The 23,262-nt window shown below is 34.0% G+C and overlaps 1 protein-coding gene and 1 long non-coding RNA gene across 2 annotated transcripts in view; both read right to left on the bottom strand.

The window, feature by feature from the left end:
- Positions 1-7,346: 7,346 nt before the first annotated feature.
- LOC138857549 (uncharacterized) lies at positions 7,347-7,913 on the bottom strand. The gene is made up of 2 exons (XR_011396670.1): positions 7,773-7,913; positions 7,347-7,718 (listed from the first exon to the last, which is right to left on the bottom strand). It is a non-coding gene; the product is annotated as an uncharacterized lncRNA (long non-coding RNA).
- Positions 7,914-19,729: 11,816 nt separating this feature from the next.
- The window catches only part of Delta (neurogenic locus protein delta), a 57,577-nt gene continuing 54,044 nt past the window's right edge, over positions 19,730-23,262 (bottom strand). The window contains exon 6 of the mRNA XM_014234079.3: positions 19,730-22,600. Within this exon, the coding sequence (XP_014089554.2) occupies positions 20,704-22,600 (1,897 nt within the window). The 3' untranslated portion in view covers positions 19,730-20,703. The remainder of the gene's footprint in view (positions 22,601-23,262) is intronic.

Genomic DNA, 23,262 nt, shown 5'->3' with positions numbered 1-23,262 from the left:
AATATTATAATATCTTTGAAATCTTAAGCCTTAACTGACATTATTGTCTCTTTGGATTTTTATACCCTAAACAGGGTATATTAAGTTTGCCACGAAGTTTGTAACACCCAGAAGGAAACGTCGGAAACCCTATAAAATATACACATACATAAATGATCAGCATTATGGGCTGAGTTGATTTAGCCATGGCCGTCTGTCTGTCTGTTCGTCTGTCTGTATGTATACTTGTATATACAAATTAGTCCCTTAGTTTTTAAGCTGTCGATCTGAAATTTCGCACCTGTCCTTTTCTCACAAAGATGCTACCCATTTATCGGAATGGCCGATTTTGGACCACTATAGCATATAGCTGCCATACAAACTGAACAATCGGAATCAATTACTTGTATGGAAAACTTTTTTATTTAACGAGATATCTGCACGAAATTCGGCATAGATTTTTACTTAAGGCAATAATCCAATCTTCGAAGAAATTGTATAAAACGGATGTCTATAGCATATAGCTGCCATAAAAACTGAACGATCGGAATCAAGTGCCTGTATGGAAAAGACTTTCGTTTGACGAGGTATCTTCACGAAATTTTACATTTATTATTATTTAAGGCATTAATGCATTATCTGTAGAAATTGTTCAGATCAGATCACTATATCATAAATATGCCATATAAATTGCAACCGAAGTTAACGTTTTTTCTTGTTCATAGCTTTTTTGACCTTTTGTCGCTGACCAAGTCGCCTCCACAGTAGTAACAACCTTTCTCGATAATCGCTACTAAGCATATAAAATAAATTAAACTTCTTTAGAGGTATATCCATGCTTTCTGTGATGTCCAGATTTCTGAATTTTATATTTCGGGATTAGAGAACAAAAGCAAATATTAAACATCGGAACTCACTTTATTGTTTCTCAAAATATTCTCCATTAAGATCTATACACTTTTGGATTTGTTTAAACCAGTTTTCGGAGCACTTTTGCCACTCTAATTGAGGTATTGCCATAACATGAGTTCTGAACGCAACAACCGTCTCTTCTGATGTCGAAAAACATTTGGTGCCAAGTCAAGCCTATACGGTAGATGATTCATCAAGTCGCTGTTTTGAGTGTTTAAAAATGCAGTTGTTGCAGTCGATCTGGGAGAGTTCTCATTGTCGTGTTAAACAGTGACCCATCTTTAGCAGTTGGTTTTCTTGATTTCTTGAAAGATAACTGGCAAATAAATAGTTGTATACCAATCAGAATTTACTGTTCAGCGTTGTTCTCGTGATCAGTTTTTCCAAAAAATGGGCACCGGGTTCGTGCGCGAAACAACTTTTGTTGGATTCGTCTCATCTGGAAATAACTATACAGTCGACTGCTGTTGCCTTTCGGTGTCAGCTGTTAGCATTGCGGATGAGAGGAAATATACTCTGCATTTGAATGGCTTTTACTTGGTTTTCCAGATTACTAAGAACTTTTGAAACGAACTGATTTTAAAATCAACAGTCCTCGCAAGGGAATGGTTCTACACCTTTGCTTTTTCTGCTTTAGAAACGTTACAAGATTTAAAAACCCCATGCCAGTTCAATTGCTTTGACGATTATGCGACGCAAAAGAACAAGCTACGCATGCGCCTATTAGCCAAGAGCCAGCAACGAACCCAACAGCAATAACAAATACATGTCGTACAACAAAAACTAAAGAATTCAAAAAGAATCTTCGCAATTTAGAGCTTCAAATTTTACAACATTGTCAAGAGAATACGATTTGGCATTCAAATGGTAAGCGCCACAGCCACAACAACCGCAACAACATCAACGTGATAACGTTGCATCATCATCACTTACCGACTCCACCGTTTCTTCTATATTTTAATCGTTGTCATCATCCACATTTTCTAGGCATTGCTTTGTTGTTGCTTCATCTAAGCAAAGCAAACATAATATGCTTGCTTTTTCTTGTAAGATGCACTTTAATGTTGTTGCTTTGAGGTTTTTCGATTATGTTATATCGTCATAAAAGGTGGCGTCGATTACCTGCTGTGAGAATTTTAGTTTGTTGGGGACCTGTTAATACAACTTAATTAATGTTAAGCCACAGGAACCGCATTTGACGGCACGACTATGAACTAACGGTATTGAGTGTTACCGCTATTACTGCTTCGAAATAATACATATGTTGTGGAGCAAACCAATATCCAAACTTTGAGTAAAGACTTATAACTTGTAGGTATTCTCACTTGTTATAAGATATAGACTTATAACTTGAGGGGTAAGTATTTTCAGCTATTAAGCTTATACTGCGATTATTATGCTGTGACTAATCAACTAATTTATTCTTAATTCAAAGGAGACGAATATGATTCCATTTACCTCCTTTTTAATCCCCTAGATTTTCTGACTGAGCTTTCACAATGAAAAACAGCTAGGATTATGTTCTTAAGAAGCAATTTAAAGAGTGATTTTTTAGACATGTGGTGTATTTTAAAGAATTTAAGGGTTTGTCATTATGTTTTAAAAATTACTTCGGGCAAGTGACCGCTCCGGCTGGCTCGAATAAATTCCAGCCGAAAGGCCAAATTTACGTCCACTTTGTGAAGCAATTGGGGCCGTATGCCAGCAATAACGCGCCGAATATTATCTTTCAAGGTATCAGTCGTCTCAGATCTATCTGCGTAGACAAGCGACATCGCATGACTCTGCTTTTCGATACTCTGCTGCACAGCAGCAATAGCGTTTTCGGTGTGAGTTGTTCGGTGTTTCTGAGGACGGGCATTATCTATCAGAGTAAGCATGGTGCGAAACCGATCAGTGTTGGGTGATTAAGTCTACCGAATATTGGACGCAGATGCATTACGCCAACCAAACCATTATTTAAGTAACAAATTTGTACGATTTGCAAATGTTCTTCTCCGGAACAAGTCTGTTTATTATAAAATAGCAAACCAAACTGAGTGCAAATCAATAACAGCTGTCAAAAAAACAAACTCCAAAAAAAAATAATTGCCTCATTGAAACCCACAAGTCTAAAAAAATACCCGTTAGAATGCCAAATCATGATTAATGTTTGATATATCAGTCAATATAAGAATGATAAGTTACATTACGAGTGAGCTATGAATATTTAATGGAACATTTTCTTATAATTCTATTTCATAATCGATGAGCCCGTACTTAAAAATTCGTTATTTATTTTCATTCCCTTTTAAGCTGTACTTTTTATTGGTTTTACAATGTGCATAAGTATATGAGAATTTATGTTTGTGTACATTTAATTAGACTATCCAAATTATCCGTAGGATGACTTAAAAGCAAAACAGCTCAAATCGAGTTAAGGCAGAACCGAATTATAACCCCTTTATTGTTTATGGCAGCAAATTTCAACATCTCAAAATTATGGTATTTGTTCCAAAATCAACAATTGAAATCATGAAATGCATTTTGAGCGCCAAAAACAACAAATAAAGTGTGTTCTTCAAAACTTCCAAAAATCGACTTAAGCCGTTTGGTCTTGCATTCACCGATATACATGTAAATAAAATTTCTTAAGTTTATTAAAGTTTCTCGGAAAATCGTTGTGTTGGTCCATTTGGCCTCCACACCGGTGTCTGTAAGGGAAGATCCTTATGACGAAACGCCAGCGTCGGGTGGAACAATGGATTCTCCGGAGAAGTATGGTTACGTCGCATGCAACGGTTCGCAGTCGAACAGGGCCGGCAGTACGAGAGATTTTTAGTTGTTGCACTATGACACGGGACTGTGGACGACCATGGTGATCTGGGTAGATTCCGATTTTTATAGCCGTCACAACAGTCTCTTTGTGGCTGCGTGTTCGAACAGATACCCACGTGACAGCCATATTCGCAACTGCCCGGCGGCCACAGCATAAAATCGATCGATGGCTGCCATTGATCATAGGAGGGTAGGGTAAACTGCTCCATGCCCATTAAACGTTGTCCATCAGCACAAGCGCCATTCGCGTCACATTTACAGTTATCGCAGCTGCAGAAGATAGGGGAGTACGAGTATAGCAAATGGTGGCTATACTTAAGGCGTATACATTTACTTACTCGCTAAACATATTGAGGCGATTTATATAATATTATTCTTTTTTTATTTTATTTTTTTTTAACTGCTGAGTTGGACCGTAGTAAGTAGCAGTTGGTCTTAAACTTATTCGAGATATTGAATTGTTGTAATTTAGAATTTTTTTCGAAACTTATAAACAAAATATTTCAAAGGAAAAATTAAACAAAAACAAAAGCTAATAAAATTTTCGAATTTGAATACTCAAAAAGAAGAGAAATCAACAGAAGCTTTCAAAGCTGAAAACTCTGTATTTGAATAGAGATTTTATTTGTTCACTAATGATCATATTATATTATGACTGTTTTCACGCGACTCTTGCAACCTCAACACTACAACATTTGAACTTTCAATGCAAATTAGTTGTGCCCGATTGACCCAACCTCTGCATACATATTCTTAATGTACTTTCGGATTCCGTAATCTATTATTCAAAATAGTAATTGGCGACGTCTAACCACTATTCTGACTATATTTACTTCCTTTTGTAAATCTGTCTTAATGCCGTCACAGTTGGTTAGAGAAATCAAGACACTTCTCAAAAGAGTAGAGTGACAAGAAACTATTGATGTCCCCAGTTGGCCATTTGCAGCCCTAATTCGCTCTCAAAGATAAGTGTCCAACAACTATGTATTAGTGAGTGGTAGGAAAGTGTTTTCAAATACCGATTAGCTCTTGTTAAATCTACATATATAATCTAGTTGTAATAAAATAGTTAGGAGACTTGCATCGTATTAGAAAAGTTAGACATCAAAAAGTGAGCGCAGAGAACTTAGGACTATTGGTGTCAGTTAGAGAGAGAGAGAGATGCTTACAAGAGACAATTGACGATCTTACAAAATATATCTTCTTTGTATCTAACTTAAAAAGGTGCACTCTATAGAACAAAGAACTTTATTTTTAAAGGCTTGATTATCGTTAAAATTTGAATCAGCTGAGCTGCCTCAGATTTGAAATCCATACGACCAAATCGGTCAAAGTATTACTCTAAATATATGAGTTGCTTAATCTTTAGACTGAGACGCGATTTTGAACATTTGAGCCAGTAGAGCTGCGCAAACCTTAACTGGTGCTGAGTTCTCTTGATTTGCTCGTGGTCTCTCCAATTGTAAGTCCGTGCTTGGAGCCCAAACAAAGTCACTTGTGAAAGTATTTCGAGCCTGCGGTTTTACTTATATTGACTTTTCAGTACGAGTATTAAAGCAAATGTTCCATTTGGTGAGCCCCGATTCTAAATATTCTTTCAAATGTTTTCGAAATAAATACCACTATGCTAATCGGTCCATTTGAATTGATCAGATACTCATATTATCCAGGTTCGGATTCAAAATTATTTCAGCGCATTTCCATTAAGAAGGAAAATAGCAGAGTCCGAATATAACATTAAAAAGCTTGACGATCACGCTGATTACGTTTCCTGGTAGCGCTTTAAAGGCTAGTGCATTAATATTGACAGAATCAGCTGATTTTTTGTTTACCATCGTTTTGATCTCCTCCTGTACTTTAACATCATCTATTGATAGCTTCATCTGACAAGTAACGTCCAAAAATTTGATGTCTTCTGCATGTTGGAACGGTCACTAAACTTGTTAGGAGTAAAGGTATTTTGGAGTTCTGTTGCAAATGCATCGACTTTTTCTGCATTAGTCCAAAGACCTCTGCTGTTGATAATTGGTAGGCATCTGCATATCGAATTTTGCTTTAGTTTACTCGTGAAGAATAACAAACTTTTTCAGTTTCGGCAAGTAGTATGTGACTTCGCTAAATGAATATAAATATTTTTTGCCTAAACTTCAGACAAGTTCCCTTCAACTTTTGTTAAATTTAATTTATATTTTCATTTTTATTACATTAAATTTTTGACACAGTTGTAAGGAGGTTTAATCCCACATATTATGTTTTAACCGATACGTATAAGATAACTGATTCATCGTACAACGCGGTGGTGGTGCACACGGGCTGTGCAAATGATTTCGGGGCCATATTGGGCAACGTTTACTGTAGCACTTTCGGTAGAAAGAACATTTGTAGGTGGTAGCGCTTTCTGGTAGGGTAGTGGGGCGACCAAACCAAGAGCTTGGTCGAATAGCGCGACGGCGGCGTGGTTGTTGGAAATAGGTGCTTCCATCAAAATTAACACAATCGTTAAAGCTAAGAGCATCATCACATTTACCGTAATCCCAATTATATTCGCCTAGGGGTGGCAGATTGGGTGGACAAGCGGTAGTTGAAGACCACGTGTTAATTATAGGAAGGAAACCGTCCTGCCTGGGTTTGATTAGAATTGTAATTTAAATGTTTGAGTAAAAACTAATCGCTGGTCCATTACGTTCGTAAATACTTACTGAGTCATTATGGCTTTAGTTTTGTTTGTTACAACGAAATTGTTTTGTTTAAAAATACGGAGCTGGAAAAATTTTGTATTAATTTTTCAATGTCTTGAAAGGATAATTTAGAGTGCTTGAAATTCAGACAGAATAATTTAAAAACAAAAATATGTTGTCAAATTTATATTTGAATATAGTGTCTTTCCACGAAAGAATCGATTGTGGTGCATATATCAATTATGCGGATATCTCCGAAGTATACATCATAAATAAAAAGAAAAAGGCGAGCAACGATACCCCTACGAATAATATCTTGACTTGGCTCCTCACTCGGGAGAACAGGCATAAAATGACATTTTTGTTTCCAATTTGGATTTTTGTAAACCTTGTAGAGCTCTAACTAAATATAAATGCATTGTTTTTAAATCTCGACCATAATCTTATTGTTGTTGTCGGGATTAGAACAGAAAGGAAATATTTCTTTCATAGAATGATTGAAACTGCGAACGGAATAGCGCTGCCATAACTCAGTTGGACTTCATGTACTACCAGCTTAAACCCTTAAAATATGAGATAGCGTAACTTATAAGGCACAGATAGTTCCTATGAGATGGAGGCTTTCAACTGGAGTAAAAGTTGCGAAATCAAATTTTTGAATTTTGTTGTTCAGATTGAGCTTAGTGTGATGTTTTGAGGCCGATACAAATCTGGTAGTTTAACCTATATATTTTTATGTGCAACCCAGTCGAGAAGCATGTCGAGGTGAACTGACGCAGTTGAAAAAATACCATAAAGCGTTCGTGAGTCATAGCATTCGATAAGGTTACTAACCATCACATTTTATCGAACCTGAAAGGCTTTTGTTGCCCCGAGGTTCAGCTCAACTTAATGAATGGTTATAAAAATGTATTTTCTTCTTTCTAGAGTTGTCAAATAACCAAATTATAACACAATAGCTTATAATGTCAATTTTGTAATAACCGAGTCTGAATTTAATTTTGGTAAAGCACACACCTGCTTCAGGGTTTCCAGGTGTTCAATAATTTTTTAAAATCAAATTTTGTATTATGCTCTCAGCCGATCAAGGTTCATTTTTTAATCTCTTCCAGTTTCTCTTTACGTTTCTTCGCTGGCACAACAGGCACCTGTTCGCCGTAATTTCTACCGGTGTAGCTCCAATTGAATTCGTCCGGAAACGGTAAGTTTGGAAGGTACGGTGTATATGCCGAATATGGTGGACAAAACATATATATGGGAAGACAATGCTGATTCTGTGGCACCAGTTTTGTATTGGCTTTGCTTTGTGAATTCTTTTCAACCTCATCGCTACTAAAAACACAATAAAATATTATTTATAAATCGCTTTATATACATATTTCTTACTCCAGATCCATTTTATAGGATTTGGTAGAATTTTTGTTGCTGCCTAAGAGCTTATATAAGTGATTTCGAAAGGAAGAAAATCTAATAATAGAAATTGTGATTTAAAACTTTCATTTATTCTTGAAGAATGTATGTGATTAATAAGGGGAATATTGAAAGTATTTGTTTATTATTTTTTTTTTTAAGTCGGAAGGTTTCGATTGCAAAGTTTATTTTAGTATATGAGCTAAAATATTTATTTTGTCTAATATGCAACCCATTTTCTGCTATTTAAATCCATAATTTAATTTTCAAAGTCATTCAAGTCGCATCCCAAGATAGATAAGAAACCAAACTTTGCTAAATGAAAAAAATTAAGCCCTTTCTCTATCAATAAATCACTTTGAATTTGAAAAAGTGTATAATTTGTCGAGCTCTAGGGTTAAATACTAACTAGCATAATCTGATTTTGATTTTTCCAAGCTTTTCGTCTAGCCTTCGTATATCAATAGCGACTTGAATGTACAATCCACCAAGAGATGCTCACATACCCCAAGAACTAGGCTCTATAGCAGACCTTTGATTTCGCTTATTAAGTTCTAGTCAAATGTGTGTCATTGCACAGATTAAGATAAACTAGAAATAAATAGAGTCATTAGTAAATTTCTTACATCTGGGAAAACTTTTTGCACTGCAGTTTTCGAGGTTAGCTTATAGGGGCAGACGTCAATAGTCGATCTTCATTGCTACTTCAGTACTTTATCTTATGTTATATCAATATTTATAAAAGAAAACGATACGATATAAAATATTACGATATTCCATTGAAAATCGACTAGAAATATCAAAGTTTTTAAGGCATGAAAATGGTTTATTTCGACTTACGGCAAAACTGCGAGTCCTTTAGAAAAAAGTTAGGAATCAAAATTGTAGATAATGAAAAAATCTACAACTTTTGTTCTACGTTTTTTACATAACCTCAAAATGTTTCACATAACACCAAATTTTTCTCCTCAAAATTTATGTGAAAAATTAAAATAACCAAGTTTTCGGTTTTTATTTTTAAGAAGTTTTGTCCACACTTACCTTTTTGTGACCCAAGCATGCTGTATTTTTTATTTAAAATATTTTTTTTAAATATAATATCGATAAAACATATCACGTTAAAATATCGAAATTTTTTGAATTTTGTTAGCTTTATGATTGTTGTTATGATCTCTGTCTTAACATACTCCACCAAAGGATTCAAAGCTGCTTATTTTAAAGCTGCTACTAAGAAATAACAGGTGTATGAAATAAAAAGCAGCTTTGAATCGTTGTTATCGATAGAGCTTTGATAATTTGGATCCAATTCGAGGAGTTAAATTATTTTGGCATTGCCAGACACAAATGCCCAAATACATTTAGGAAATGTTGCCGTGTTGCCAATCCTTTCCTGCCATCGGATATTCTTCATACCTAGTGTAGGCATAATAAAGGATTATATAATATTTTCAAAACCTGAAACTGTTTTTCTGATACAATCAACTCTTTTCTGAACAAAGTCATAATACCTGACATCTAATGCACGCGTGTATAAATATTGGTCGATTAACTAATAAAAATTTTTGCCTTCATATTGCTGGAGGATGAAGAGAAAGAAAGTCTTCTTATTTGTGTCGTTATGCAGTAAATACAGACACATACATACAAACACACACGCATACAAATGTGCATTACTCGTTTGCAAACAAAGTCGAACCGTTTGTCGAGATAATAGGCTGTAAAATTGTTTACTGATGAGACGTTCCACATAAACATATGCACACATTGCCAGCGCTAGTAACGTAATAACAAAGATGATGATGAGAAGTATATGTGTGTATGCAAGTGCATCGATGCTACAAGTAGATTGCAATTAATGCTGTGCACGTTGTTTTGTTAGATTTTTCACACCGCTTTTGAGCGGCGCTGTAAATTTGCTTACAATTTTGTTTTTGTTTTTCTTTTAATTTGCATTTTTTATGCAACACCTTTTTCATTCTTTTCGGTTTTTAACGCATTCTCTATGTATACATACGGCTTTTGTATATGTATATAAGCAAATAAACAATTCAGTTGCAAATTCCGCTGAGAATTTCTCACAACTATAATAAAGTATACCATATACACACAGAATATTGGTGCAATCTTATAGCTACATATATGTATGTATATATATATGTAAGTATGTATAATTATAGCTACATTAACTGCATTGTATGAAGATGTGCACAAAAATGCATATTCACACATTCCCTTTGTCTGTCGGGCAACTTACGCCAGACGGCATTTGCACCGGATCTTCAATGCAACAAAAATAAAATTGTGTTGCCATTCATCGCGATTTGCTATTTTTCAATAGCACATTTGAATGTACGAACATGTATACATAAGTATGAATATCTATGTCAGTGTGTCTTAATTTCAATTAAAAATTAAAACAACAACAACAACAATATAGTGCCATGCATTAGTGAGTTGTTAATATGATCAGTCAGCTGATAGTGCTATATTGCATACTATGTACCTATATAAATATGCATAACTTGTATATACACATATAAATGTATATATCTACTTATGCGTACATAGGATTGTTTAATGAACATGCCTATTACACCCTGAACAGGGTATATTAAGTTTATCACGAAATTTGTAAAAGCAAGGAGGACTCATCGGAAATCGTATAAAGTATTTATATTATATAATTGATTGGTCATTTCTCGGCTCTCTTGTCAAAAAATTTGCATGTGAAAGCAACAAAAAAGTTATCGAGTTGAACTGAAGCAAGAGCGTATGCGAGTACCTCATTTAAGTGGTATAACTACTATCTGCAATACTGCCAAGATTTGTTCGGTCGCACTGGTTTTTTATAGGCGAGCAGACAATGATGAAAGACGAAGTGACCGAGTCGAATATAATAGAAATATTTGACAAATATATGAATAATAATTAAAATTAATTAATTAAAAATATTTTAGAGCACCGCGTGCATGAGTACCAGATTTTTAGAAGATATGTAGGGAAATGCAGGAAATTGACGAACTCGAATTGCCGAGCCGTGTCGTTCATATGACATCGCGATAATGGACAACAAAAGTCTTCGTGTGTAAACTCAGTCTTAAAACCTATCAGTAAAGTAGACATTTATTAGACATATTTAGTACGAATTATTGGTAAGTCATAAAAGCAACAAACGAAAAAATTATTATTGGAACACACGAAAGTCCATCTTTCGTGACTGGTCCTGCCGTCGGATCTGATTGAAGATGCCGGTTTTAGCTTTAACGAAAATATCACGTAAAATAATATTTGAGGTATATGCCTTCAATCCAAAGACTTTAAATCTTAAAATGTACATGATTTACAGTATATATAATATATATATTATATGTATACTTGTGTATAAAGGTGCATGTGTTTAAACACATGCAAACACATTGTGGCATCTTTACATTCGATCGTCTTAAATGGGTGTTAAATTGGTTAAAATTGATGGCTCACCTACTTTTCGCTCTTTAAAAACCAATAAAATTGCCAATTAATTACTTAATTGAATTAGTGAAATATTGCTGAAGGCATCTCATTCCAGACACATCAAGCAGCAGGTGTAGACTAGGCGATTGTATTTGCTTGGCGCAAAGTAAGAAAGAGGTTGCCTCTTTAATTGTCGGTTATTTTTCTTTCTGATAAATTGAACATAATCGATTGGCAGCCAATATTAATACTCATTAGCCACACATAAGCGCTCGAGTGTATCTAATATTCTCATATGAATGTATTTACTGGAGATTTATTGAATTGCTTATTAAAAACAATGTAAATCTAAACACCAGTGCGCAAAGAGAGACAGCGGGAAGAAAAGTCAACTTTTGCACTGATGGCGGATCATATTTTCACATCAGAGAGCACCCTGTAGGAAACAAATAACGAAATATGAAACTGAGCAATATCCAGCATTTAAGTAGTTCTTTTTACTTTCATTTATTATATCAGAAGTTGATATATATCTCATCTAGAGCAGAACAAAACTTAATCCTCGAGTATATTCTACAAAAATAATCGAAATTACTCCTTCTAGAACACGCTTTTTCAACTTCACTCCATAATTTACCAGGTTCACCTTCATTGGAGATCTCCAGTATGTTTTCCTATTGGGCAATTCCGCTATGTGCCAACATTTGAATGCCTGTCGCTGAGTAACTGCAATAAACATAAATCAAAGTCCGCAAGCCAGAGAATGAGAAGCAACGCGGAGATGATGCCCACAAGTGGACCGATCGACAAGTGGATGGATCGTAGGTAGACGAGCCGATGACGACGCAGTCGCCGACAGCAACCAGTCAATGGCAATTAGCAACAGCAACAGTAAGCAGCAGTCTGCAATTAGTTGCACTTAGATCCAGCGGCAGCAACAACAATAACAAGAATAGCGAACTGCGGCTAAAGCAGCAAATATTGCAATTAGCGCCTACCTTCGCCTATCGAAATTCGAACATAAAATTTCTCTAATTTGTTGCAATTATCCACAAAGCACAGCGCTAGCAAATCTAAATGGCCGTGTGAGTTTAGAAGGAATTACAACAACACTAATAACAAAAAATTTACAATTAAAAAAATACAATTGTAAAATTAGCAACAGTGCAAACAACTTCTTTAGCAAGCACACACACACACACCGCCGTGTATGTGTGTGTTTGTGTGTGGCAGCGGCGGGAGGTGGCTTCTGACCGCTGTTGGCCTACACGTCGGCCAATTGACTTGGCGCAGACAGTAAAATGTCAATTTTCGCCAATAAATCACAGATTTTTATGACAAAACGTAAACAAAGCGACAGCGCAAACAACAACAACATCAGTAATAACAAAACCAACAGCAACCCACAACACAGCCACACGAGAAAGTGTGTAAGTGTCAAACAGCATCAGCCCATATAACACCAGCCAACCGGCCGTAGCCGGAGACGTAGCGGATGACAGGTCGTAGTCGCGTCTAAATGACCGCCGAGTTGCGTTTTGCTGTTAAGTTAATATGGACACGACTTTGTTACAGGTGAAGCAAGTAACTGCTGTGTGCTATGGTTAATTACAAAAACAATAAGCAAACAAACTAAAATAAATATTAATTACAACAACAAAGACTTGCTTTTATTTTTGCTTTTCGCTATCCAACACTAAAAATCTTTGATACTTCATTACACCACGACTTGAAGAATTTATTAAATGAAATGCGAAGAAAAAGTGAGGTTAGGATATAAAGAGATTCGCTGTGGAAAAGCAAGAGAAAAACAACGTCACATTAAAGTTCGTCAAATCACGAGTGTTTACAAGCCAGTAATATTTTCATTTCACTCCTTGGTCTAATAACAATGTCTTCCAGCTATTTCATATTACTACAGGCAGGGCATATTAAGTTTGCCACGAAGTTTTTAACACCCAGAAGGAAACATCAGATACCTTACAAAGTATATATATATAATTGATCAGCGTGCCGAGCTGAGTAGATTTAGCCATATTCGTTTGTCCGTTCGTCTGCATATATGCAAACTAGTCCCTTAGTTTTTGAGATATCGACCAGAAATTTTGCATACGTCCTGACAACAACAACACAACGTTCGGCATTTCTGCTATGAAAAGCTACTTATATATTGTATGTATAATATTATCAGGCTCTCAACCGTGGGAATTTTAAATTTATTAGAAGGTTTAACTCTTTTTGGCAGCTCTTACTTGATTTCAACGTGGTTGAAAAGTTTCTACGCTCAAAATGAAAAAAACACTGTTTTTGGTACGAAAAATATTTTCTTGATGAAAAATGATTTTTTTTTGTGCTGCAAACCAGTTGCAATAATATTCAGAGTTGATTGTTTCACCTTTCTACAGATAATCAATCAACAAGCTTCCTTTTGCATCCCAAAAAACGGATGCCATAACCTTCTTTCCTGATCGTTGTGACTTAACCTGCTTTGGAGCTGAACAACCAGCTTCAGTCAACTGTAAACGATCTTGTTTCAATTTAGTATCATGGTGGTAGATCCAAGTCTCATCCATTGTTATAAAACGATGCAATAAATCGGTTTTATTTTGCTTAAAACGCTCCGACTTGACAGAATGCCTTGTAACTTTGCATGTGTTTTCACGACAGATGTACCTACTTGAGAAAATTTGGAGCTAGTAGTGTTATTTCTTGGTGAGACCAAGGAAAAGTAGGCCTATCGCCTGGAATTTATTCGAGCCAGCCGCGACGGTCTCTTTTCCGAAATCAGTTTTAAAACATAATGGCAAGCTCTTATCTTTATAATAAAGCAAAATTCTTGCCCATAACATAAAATTATATGGTTTTATTTCTTGTGTTAAAAAAAAACCTTTTACGTGGTGTTTCATGAAGGAAATAATTCTAGGTATTATTGATATTTGCTTCTCTCTAATAATCTAGTGTGGATCATTAGACTTTCAGCGCAATATCGGCTTAAAAATTGCGTAATAAACCTATAAACTATTGTATTATCTTTTATGGGTGCATTACTGTATTCTTCGTCGATGGCTTCACTTCAACAATTCAAGCTATCCAAATATACTCATCTGTTATATTTAATACTGAAACCCTATATACGATATGTCAAAATATTTTTTCTTGTCAACTCCTATAGTTTCACATAAAAATATACAATTCAATAATATTTAAGTGAGTAAATTTGGTGATGTATATAAGACTTCAAAGTGTTATTGATGTTATCCCTAAAATGGGGACTTTTATGAGTATGTTTTTCATGTCAGAAATCCACTGAGAGAAAATAAAAAGCACTCCATGCTCGACCGTTATTAAAACCAATTTTTTCGTCGAAAGTTTTTTGGTGGGATATTAGATAAATTTTTTTTTAATATAAAAAGGCATACGGTTTTAATAAAGTACCCTCACTCTGAAGGCCATGAATACTGTGGTTTGTATACTGAACTCAGAGATAGAGAGAGAAATAGAGACAAAAAATTTGTATTGACATTAATGAAAATATTCCCTTAACTCTTTGCAAAAATTATTCTTCTGCCGCCCAATGAGGTAGATAGTAGGCACGTTGATAGTTAGTTCACAATAAAAAATCGGATCAAGTTGTTTTGGTCGCTTAACATAAAAGCCACATAGAGTCTTTGATTTGATTCCAGAAGTCGACTTAAGATAAAGCAAATATTTTAATTTTTAGCAAAGGCTAGGCATGTTTCTCGCCTTTTTTGAACACTCTCTAAATTTACTGTTTCCAAAACAGTATCTCATATTCCGTTATATCTACTCATAGTATTTCTTGTATTTTTAACGAAACTTATCAAATATCGAAACCCAATACCACCACACTTGAGGAAGAATAAAAAACGCATATTTTTTTAATTCATTCATAAAAATTTTATTATACCGTTTTTTAGTTTTTGTTTTTATTTTTAATTTTTTTTTGTGTGTTTTCTTTTTGAAATTCATTTGTTCGCTAACTGCTAAGTAATTTCAATATTTATATAATTTTTAGACTAAATCGGTAAGTACAATAACTACAGTTTCTAGTTTCTAGAGCTAAGCATACAAATTACCCGTTAATATGGTATAAATGTACATATACATTTATATTTATATGTCAATATGTATACATAAATAAGTAGTGTCGTTTCGTAAATAATAACTGGATGTTACAATAATTGCTAATGCTACTATTTACATATTTGCAAATCTGTGTGTGTAGTTGTGATTTTTAATATTATTTTTATATTGTTGTAATTACATATGTACATCTTTTAGCTGCTTGTGAAATGGCGAGTTGTGGGTGAGTTAATTAATTTTTTATACATACATACATATTGATTGCAGTGCGATATTTTTACAAAAAATATTTTTTTTTTTAATATTTTGTATTAATATTCTACACGGTGTAGACATATTTGTTTTTAATTTTTGTTTTTTGTATAAAATATGCGAAACAATAATTTTGGAATGCCTGAACTATTACAAAAAGAAACAAAAAAATATTTAAAAATATTTCCATAAATAAGAGGAACAGAAAGAAATAATGAAAAAATAATAATAAAACAAAATTTAAGTCTAAAAAATAAAGAAAGTAAAGTTAAAAAATTTAAAAAAAAATAAAAAAATAATACAAAAAAAATTTAAAAATTTAAAGTAAAACATACATATATATCAGAAAATAAGAAAAAAAAATAATAAACAACATAATTGATAGGATTTAAAAATAAGCGAACAATATAAATATTTTGCATATCACTCTGTGTAGGCTGGTAGGCTGACATTTCTCAAAGCATTGTTTCACATAAGTTTAAATTGCATTATAATATGCACTTACACCGGTATGTATATTTTTTTTTTTTTGTAAAATAGATTGTTTTTAAATTTGCATTTAAAAGTTTTTCAAAATTTGGAAAATTTTAGTTGCAATGCAAAATATCCCGAAATAAATTAAATTTCACTGAATAAAATGAATTTAAAAATTTGCTAAATAAAAACAACTAAAAAAGTGGCTATGTGGCGTTGCCGGCCAAATATATAAAGTATTTTATCAAATTCTATTATTTTATTATATTTTTTTTTTATAAAAATATGAGTTTCTTCTGCGCAGTAAATTCAATTGCTTAAATTTTTAAGCATTTTATTTGCTTGCCTTTTCATTACACTCTTTAACCAATGCTTTCTTAATTTAATTTTTTATATTTTTATACTTTTATTTTTTTAAGTTATTTATTATTTTCTATTTTTTTTTTTGCATAAAACTACTTTTCACAAATTCGTTAAAAACTAACGAGGAACCATTTTGCCTTCATTTCACTTCAATTGCGTTTCTTTTTACATTGCATTAATTGTTTACAAGTACATATGTACATACATATGCGTGTATAAATGTGTTTACACACGCGTTTCATAATCGGAGACATGCTGCTTAAGTGTACATTTTCGCTAAATACAACAAAAAGAAATGCAAATAAAATTTAAAAACATTTGACAAAATCGAGTTATGTGCTTTTAATAAATTATTTTCGAATTTGCTTGGGGGCGTAACGTCGTTGGGTTTGCGACAGCTATAAGTGTGCGCAATTGAAACCTTGAAATCAATTTTTAAATTTTTTAAAAACCTTTTTTTCATAAATCTTTAAAAACATATTTTTTATCTTTTTGAAATATATATTTTTTTTGAATTTTTTGGAAAATATTTTTTGTTTTAATATCGTTTGAAAACATGTAATTCTGTACAATGTATTTTAATTTTTTTTAACATATCTATATTTTTTTAATGTCTAAAAAAAAATCTATTTTTCGCCAACAATTTTGAATTTGGTAATTTTTTCAATTTCATTGCTCTGAAAATTATGATTTTTTTTCTTAATTCTTTGAAAAAATATATATTTATTTTAAATAATGGTTTTCTTTTGATTTCTAAGAAAATTATGTTTTTTCGCCAACAATTTTGAATTTCTGCAATGTATTTTTAAATTTATTTGTTCTGAAAAGAAAAAAAACGAAACCAGCAACGCTACTTCCCTCTTCAGCTTTGTGTATCGCGAAAATTTGCAGCCGCGCAACAAAATTTGAGATCATCACTAGAAATTAGCAACTTTTCTTTTTTACAACTGTACTGTGGCGTCACTAGAACAGCAACTACTACGACGACAACAACAAAAATATGATTAATATAATATAAATAATAACACATGTTTGTTTTATTTTTGTTTCATTGACATATCATATTTTCCATCGTGCTTTTAATAAATATGTATTTCAGTTTAGGCGCTTTATAAGATTTACAATTTTCATTTTCGTCTCAATTTAACTCATAAGTAATTGTATAGTATGTTTATAAATATTTAAATATGTATAATGTGTGCTTTTACGCGTCATTTACACAATATATTCTTTGCTAGCAAGTTTTTCAGTGCTTTGGGTTTCTACACAATCGATTTTAGTTCACACAACGCTTGCAACAAATTTGTTGTAATTTACACTTTTTTGTCTCGTCTAAATTTTATTTTATTTATTTTTATTTTTCATACATTTTTCTGTACGTAATTCAAACATGTAATTTTCATATACAATATTTTGCGCTTAGAAATTAATAAATTCAATACATTGAATGTTTGTATGTATGTGTGCTTTCCAGTTCTGTTTGTGCTTTGTCTTTTGTGTTGCAAAATTTTGTTTGCTTGAAATAATTACAATTAAGCATTTTGTGTTTGTGTGTGTGTGTAACACGGAGAGAAATTTATTACCGTTAACAAATCGATATGCCAAAGTGTCAAAAGTAAATGCATTTTTTTAATTGATTTAGTTTTTTTTGGTTTCTTAATTTTTTAAAATTTCAATTGTTTCTTTACTCGCTTCCTAAGTAATATTTTAACTATATATGTGTATATGTATGAAATAAAAATAGCGTAGAAAATAAGTTTAAATGTTAGTTTAGGAATAAGTGGCATCACTAACAAAAATGCTTTTGTTAATAGAATAGTTTTGTCTTCACTTTATAAATTGTTTGTTTGTTTTGCGTGTAAACTAGTCACTTAGGCATAAAAATTAAACTAAAGGCGCATAAAAATATATAAATTTAAAAATATATGTTAACTAATTTAACTAGAGTGCGTTAGCGTGTGCGCGTGTGTGTGAATTTGTAAGGTATCCATTTTTTTTTTTTAATTATTAACTTTCTCTAACTTTCTATTATTGTGAAAAAATATATACAAAAACTTTATAATTCAATGTACAGAATTATTTAATTAAAAACTAAATAAATAAAAAAAAATTTAAAAATTATTAAAAAAAAAAAATATACAAAATATATATATAAAAAAAAAATTGAGGAAAAAAAAACAAAATTTAATAAAGCAAAAAAAAAAAGAAATAATATAATAATATTAATAAAGATAAAAAAAATTAAATTAAACAAAAATAGTTTGATACAGAAATTAATTAAAATAATCAAAACTTTAAAAAACCGAAAGAAATAATAACTCCAAATAATATATATAAATCAAAAAAGAAATAATAACATTAAAAACTTTAATTAAGAAAATATTGAAAGAAAAAATATTAAAAACATATGTAAATATAAAAAAATAAGTAAAAAAAAGAAATAAAATATACATAAAACACAAAAAAACACTATTTATACAAAAATGAGTTTCAAAAAAATTGGACAAAATTTATAAAAAGTAAGGAATAAAAATTTTACAAAAATTTTTTGTTACAAAAAATATATTACAAAATTTTTTGTTACAAAAAAAATATTTAAAAAATTTTCTGTTACAAAAAAAAATTGTTAAAAAAAGGATTTTTTACAAAAAAGTATTTATAGAATTTTTAGAATAGCTAATTAAAAAAATTTATTTTTACAAAGCCAAAATTTTAATAACTATTTGTCAGTAAATTTTTAAAAATTATTGTTTTTAAATTAAATTCTTACAATTTTTAGTTCCATGTACAGTGAATAAATATTTGAAAAACAAATTTTGTCAATATGTTTTTGAGATCAAAATTATATTTATTTTTTAATTTTTAATCCCGAAAAGATATTAATCAAAAAATATAATTTTAGTTAAATTTAATTTTTGTTTTATATAAAATATTTTTTTTTCCAAATTTTAAGCCTTACAAAAAAACACAAACAACGCACAAAAAAGGAAAATCGAGAATTTAGCTTGTTAAATAAACTAACACAAAGTCGAAAGTGTCTAAATCAAATTACATACTAATATATACAAGTCATTTAGGTGGTTTGATGCTTTCTCGTCGAATGGAATTCAAAATTTTTTCTGTGCACAAAAGGCTTGTACTAATTCTAATTTTTTTTTAATTTTAAAATTTAAACATTTACAAATAATGCGAAATATTCAGAAAATGGCAATTTTTTGTAAAATTTTTATATACAAAATATGTTTTTTTTAATTTATAGTTTCGTTTTTGAAGCACAAACATTTGGATTTGTCTAAACGCATGCAACAGTTTAAAATGTCAAGTTTACAGGCATTTTTTTGTTTTTGTCTTTTTTTTTTTACTTTTGCACAGCAGAGCGGCTTTGTCATTTAGGCTTTAACTTTAAATACTAGCATTACTTTAATTCAAATATCGTCACAGCAATCAGCGCGCTCCGCCACAAGGTAAGAAAAACTTATAAAAAAAAAAATAGAAAGAAAAAAATTACGAACTTTTGAGGTTAAGTGCGAAAATATGCACTGCCAATATGCAGTGTGTGCCCACAGTAACTGCTTAAACTCAATGCGGCAGTTGTGCGTCTGCGTCATGCAAAAATACTCGTCGTTTGCTACTTGCGGAATGCGTCAAAATTCTATGCTTATCGCTTAATAAATATTACAATTTAGTAAATTAATTCGACAATTAAAAAATTTCATAACACTAACGTCAATTTTTTTATAAGTACTACAAAGCATACGCATACTTGTTAAATTTTAATACATTTCGTTTTCAACTAAATTTCTAAATTATTTTGTCCGAATCTTTTTCGAATTCGTCTGCACGCCAGTCCCTTTCGTACGTTCGCTCGCTCGTGCGCACAACTAAATTACTTAAGCCTAATTATTGTTAATTAATTATACGGCTTTTTACAATAAATTCCTTATCAACGTCAGTCCATTTCAATAGCGAAAATTTACAAGAAAAAATAACTATTTATAATTGAGAAGGTAGCAGCACATTTTCGCTCTAAAATTCTTGCATTTACACAGCAGAGAAAAATTTGCAAATCATAAAATAATTATAAAATTTTAAAAATATATATGTGTGTGTGTTTTTAAGAAATTTCGTAGCAAATATACAACAGCGCGTTAAGCGTGCCCCCACTAGCGCGCCAAAAACGTGCGCACACGCCTCATACCACGCCGCGTACGCACAACTTATTCGACGCCACAGCCAAAAACTGCTCACCTGCGCAATGTGCTCACATATGCGGCGTGCCACACATTACGGCGCGCGCCTGTTGCTGCTGTTGATGCGCAGCCGTCGCCGCGGCACTGCTCCCCGCAGACGCCGCCGCCGCTGAGGCAGCCATCATTTGGGACGCGCAACCGCCACTCACGCCGGCTGCCGCTAACGATGGCCACCGTTGACTGCAGTAAGCGCTTTCGCCCAGCACTGAGATGCGTTTTCCTTCGCCAGCGCCGTTGCCATGCACGGCATATTCTTTGGTTGCAACACCACCTACAGCGCCATTAGCGCCAACCACACCGCTCATGCCAGCACCAGCAGCGTTGGCAGCCACAGCAGCAGCGCTGACACCAGCTACGGCGCTTGCGGCACTATGTAACAATTGTGAGGCGCGATGCATTAGTGTGGGATCTGTGTTGAGTTGTTTCTGCGATTTGGCGCGTTGTAATGGTGCTATTTGACCGACACCGCAGAATTCTGAATTGGCATTGTTGTCTGCTGCGTAGTTGGCTAACGCGCTGCCATATAGCGAAGTGTTGAGGCAATCATCAGTGCTCGCCGATGCTGAAATGTTGTTTACTGATTTGTCCCAGGTATTCTTGATGATGTTCGGATTGGAGTTGTCGAAAGTCAGACCCGAGGACGAAGTGCGCTTTACGCCCAAACCAACACCGCCTACCACGCCGCTCATAACACCCATACCGCCACCAACATTCGCGTTGTGATGCAACGTCGCCACCGCATTTTGTTCGTTCTGCTTGCGTGCCTCGGCATCGTCCTTCTCCTGTGCGCGCTTACGCTTGCGCTTCATGCAGACCACTACGCACGCAGCGATCACCGCCACCACAGGCATAGCGACCGAGAGTATGGCAATGAGAAAGACCTGTCCACTTGTCAAACCGTCGCTGCGTGCCTGTGGCGTGGCCTCGTATTGACGTGCGTTGTACGACGCGGACGCATAGGACTCCTCCTCGCATTGTTTGCCGTGGAAGTTGTTGGCGCAAACGCAATGGAAACTGTTGACGCGATTTACGCAGGTGCCACCGTTGCGACAGGGCGCCGACATGCATTCGTCAATGTCAATCGAACAATCTTTACCTGTGAAACCAGCGCGGCATGTGCATTTGTAATCGTTGTTCAGGTTCGTGCAGGTGCCGCCGTTGGCGCAAGGTTTGGTCAAACATAAATCCACTTTATCCGAGCATAGTGAACCCAAGTAGCCGGGTACGCATTGACAACGGAATTGATTGATCATATCAATGCAAGTGCCGCCGTTATGACAAGGGTTGCCCTGACAATCATCGATATTCTGCTCGCACATGTTGCCCGTAAAACCGCTGCGACACTGGCACTTGTGATTGCCGGACGAAGTCATGAAACAGATACCACTATTCTGGCAGGGATTCGGATTACAGTTGTCTACATGAAGTTCACAGATGCGTCCGCTGTAACCGCTCGGGCAGTCACATTGGAATCCTTTCGTGGTGTTGCGACAGCTGCCATGGCGACAGGGTTTGTCCAAACAAGTGATTACTTTCTCCTCGCACAATGGGCCGCCCCAATCCTTCAGACACTCACATTTGTAACCGCGATTTGAGGCTTCATCGTGACAGACACCGCCATTTTGACAGGGATTACCTTCCTTGCATGAGGTGATCTCATTCTGACATTCGGTCCCGGTGAAGTTCGGTGGGCATTTGCAGGTGTATAGATCCGTACCGGTATTAAAGCAGGTGCCGCCATTTTGACAAGGACGATGATTGGTGCAGTAGTTCAAGTCTTGATTGCAGAGCAGACCACCCCAGCCCTCCTTGCAGATGCATTTCCATGGTTTGTTGCAAGTTCCATGCACGCAACCCGGGTAAGGTTCGCATTCGTTGCAGAGCTGTCCCTTCCATCCTGTTTGACAACTGTAAAGAGAGAGACGTGTGCGTTCATTAGCTAAATGATTAATTATTAGTGGTATGTGCCTTAACTAAAGTTGAGCGAGTAAGAGTAATATTAATGGTTTGAGCTTTAGCTAAGGGCTTTTGTAGTGAAAGCGCAATGTGTGAAGCAACGGTGAAATAAATATTTGTGTCAATTAATTTCATATGCAAGCAGTATTGCGAACTAAAAACAAAAATAATTTTTTGGGTATTTAAAAAACCGATCGGCAATATATTTGAGGGGCGTTGCAGAGCACATAAAGTTTAAAAAGCAGTTATAATGCTTGAAGGGTTCGCTCAAGTGCTCCAATTTACGAGTTGCTTGTTTACGACATATTGTAGCATATACAAATTGGTGACCGGCTGGTGTGGAGCGCTGAGGGAATCCACATGGTAGACAAGCTGTTGGTTGGGCCGCGCGTATTTTAAAAATTCCTGCACGTATGCAACAAACATGTTGCTGCATTTAATTTTCATTCATGCGATGACAAACGCACACACGAAAATCAAAATTAAAAATAAACAGAAAAGGCGTTCCTCAAATGAGCGTTGAACGCGCAGGCGGCAAGTGATGATCGCTGGTTCATAGGGATTTGTTTGAACGACATGTTTGGTAGAAGATGGAGTACCAAGTATGAAGAAAA

This window comes from Bactrocera oleae, chromosome 2, assembly GCF_042242935.1.
Source record: "Bactrocera oleae isolate idBacOlea1 chromosome 2, idBacOlea1, whole genome shotgun sequence".
NCBI classification, from domain to species: Eukaryota; Metazoa; Arthropoda; class Insecta; order Diptera; family Tephritidae; genus Bactrocera; species Bactrocera oleae.
The sequence above is the reverse complement of the archived record's forward strand: the minus strand, read 5'-3'. Positions and strand labels throughout refer to the sequence as shown.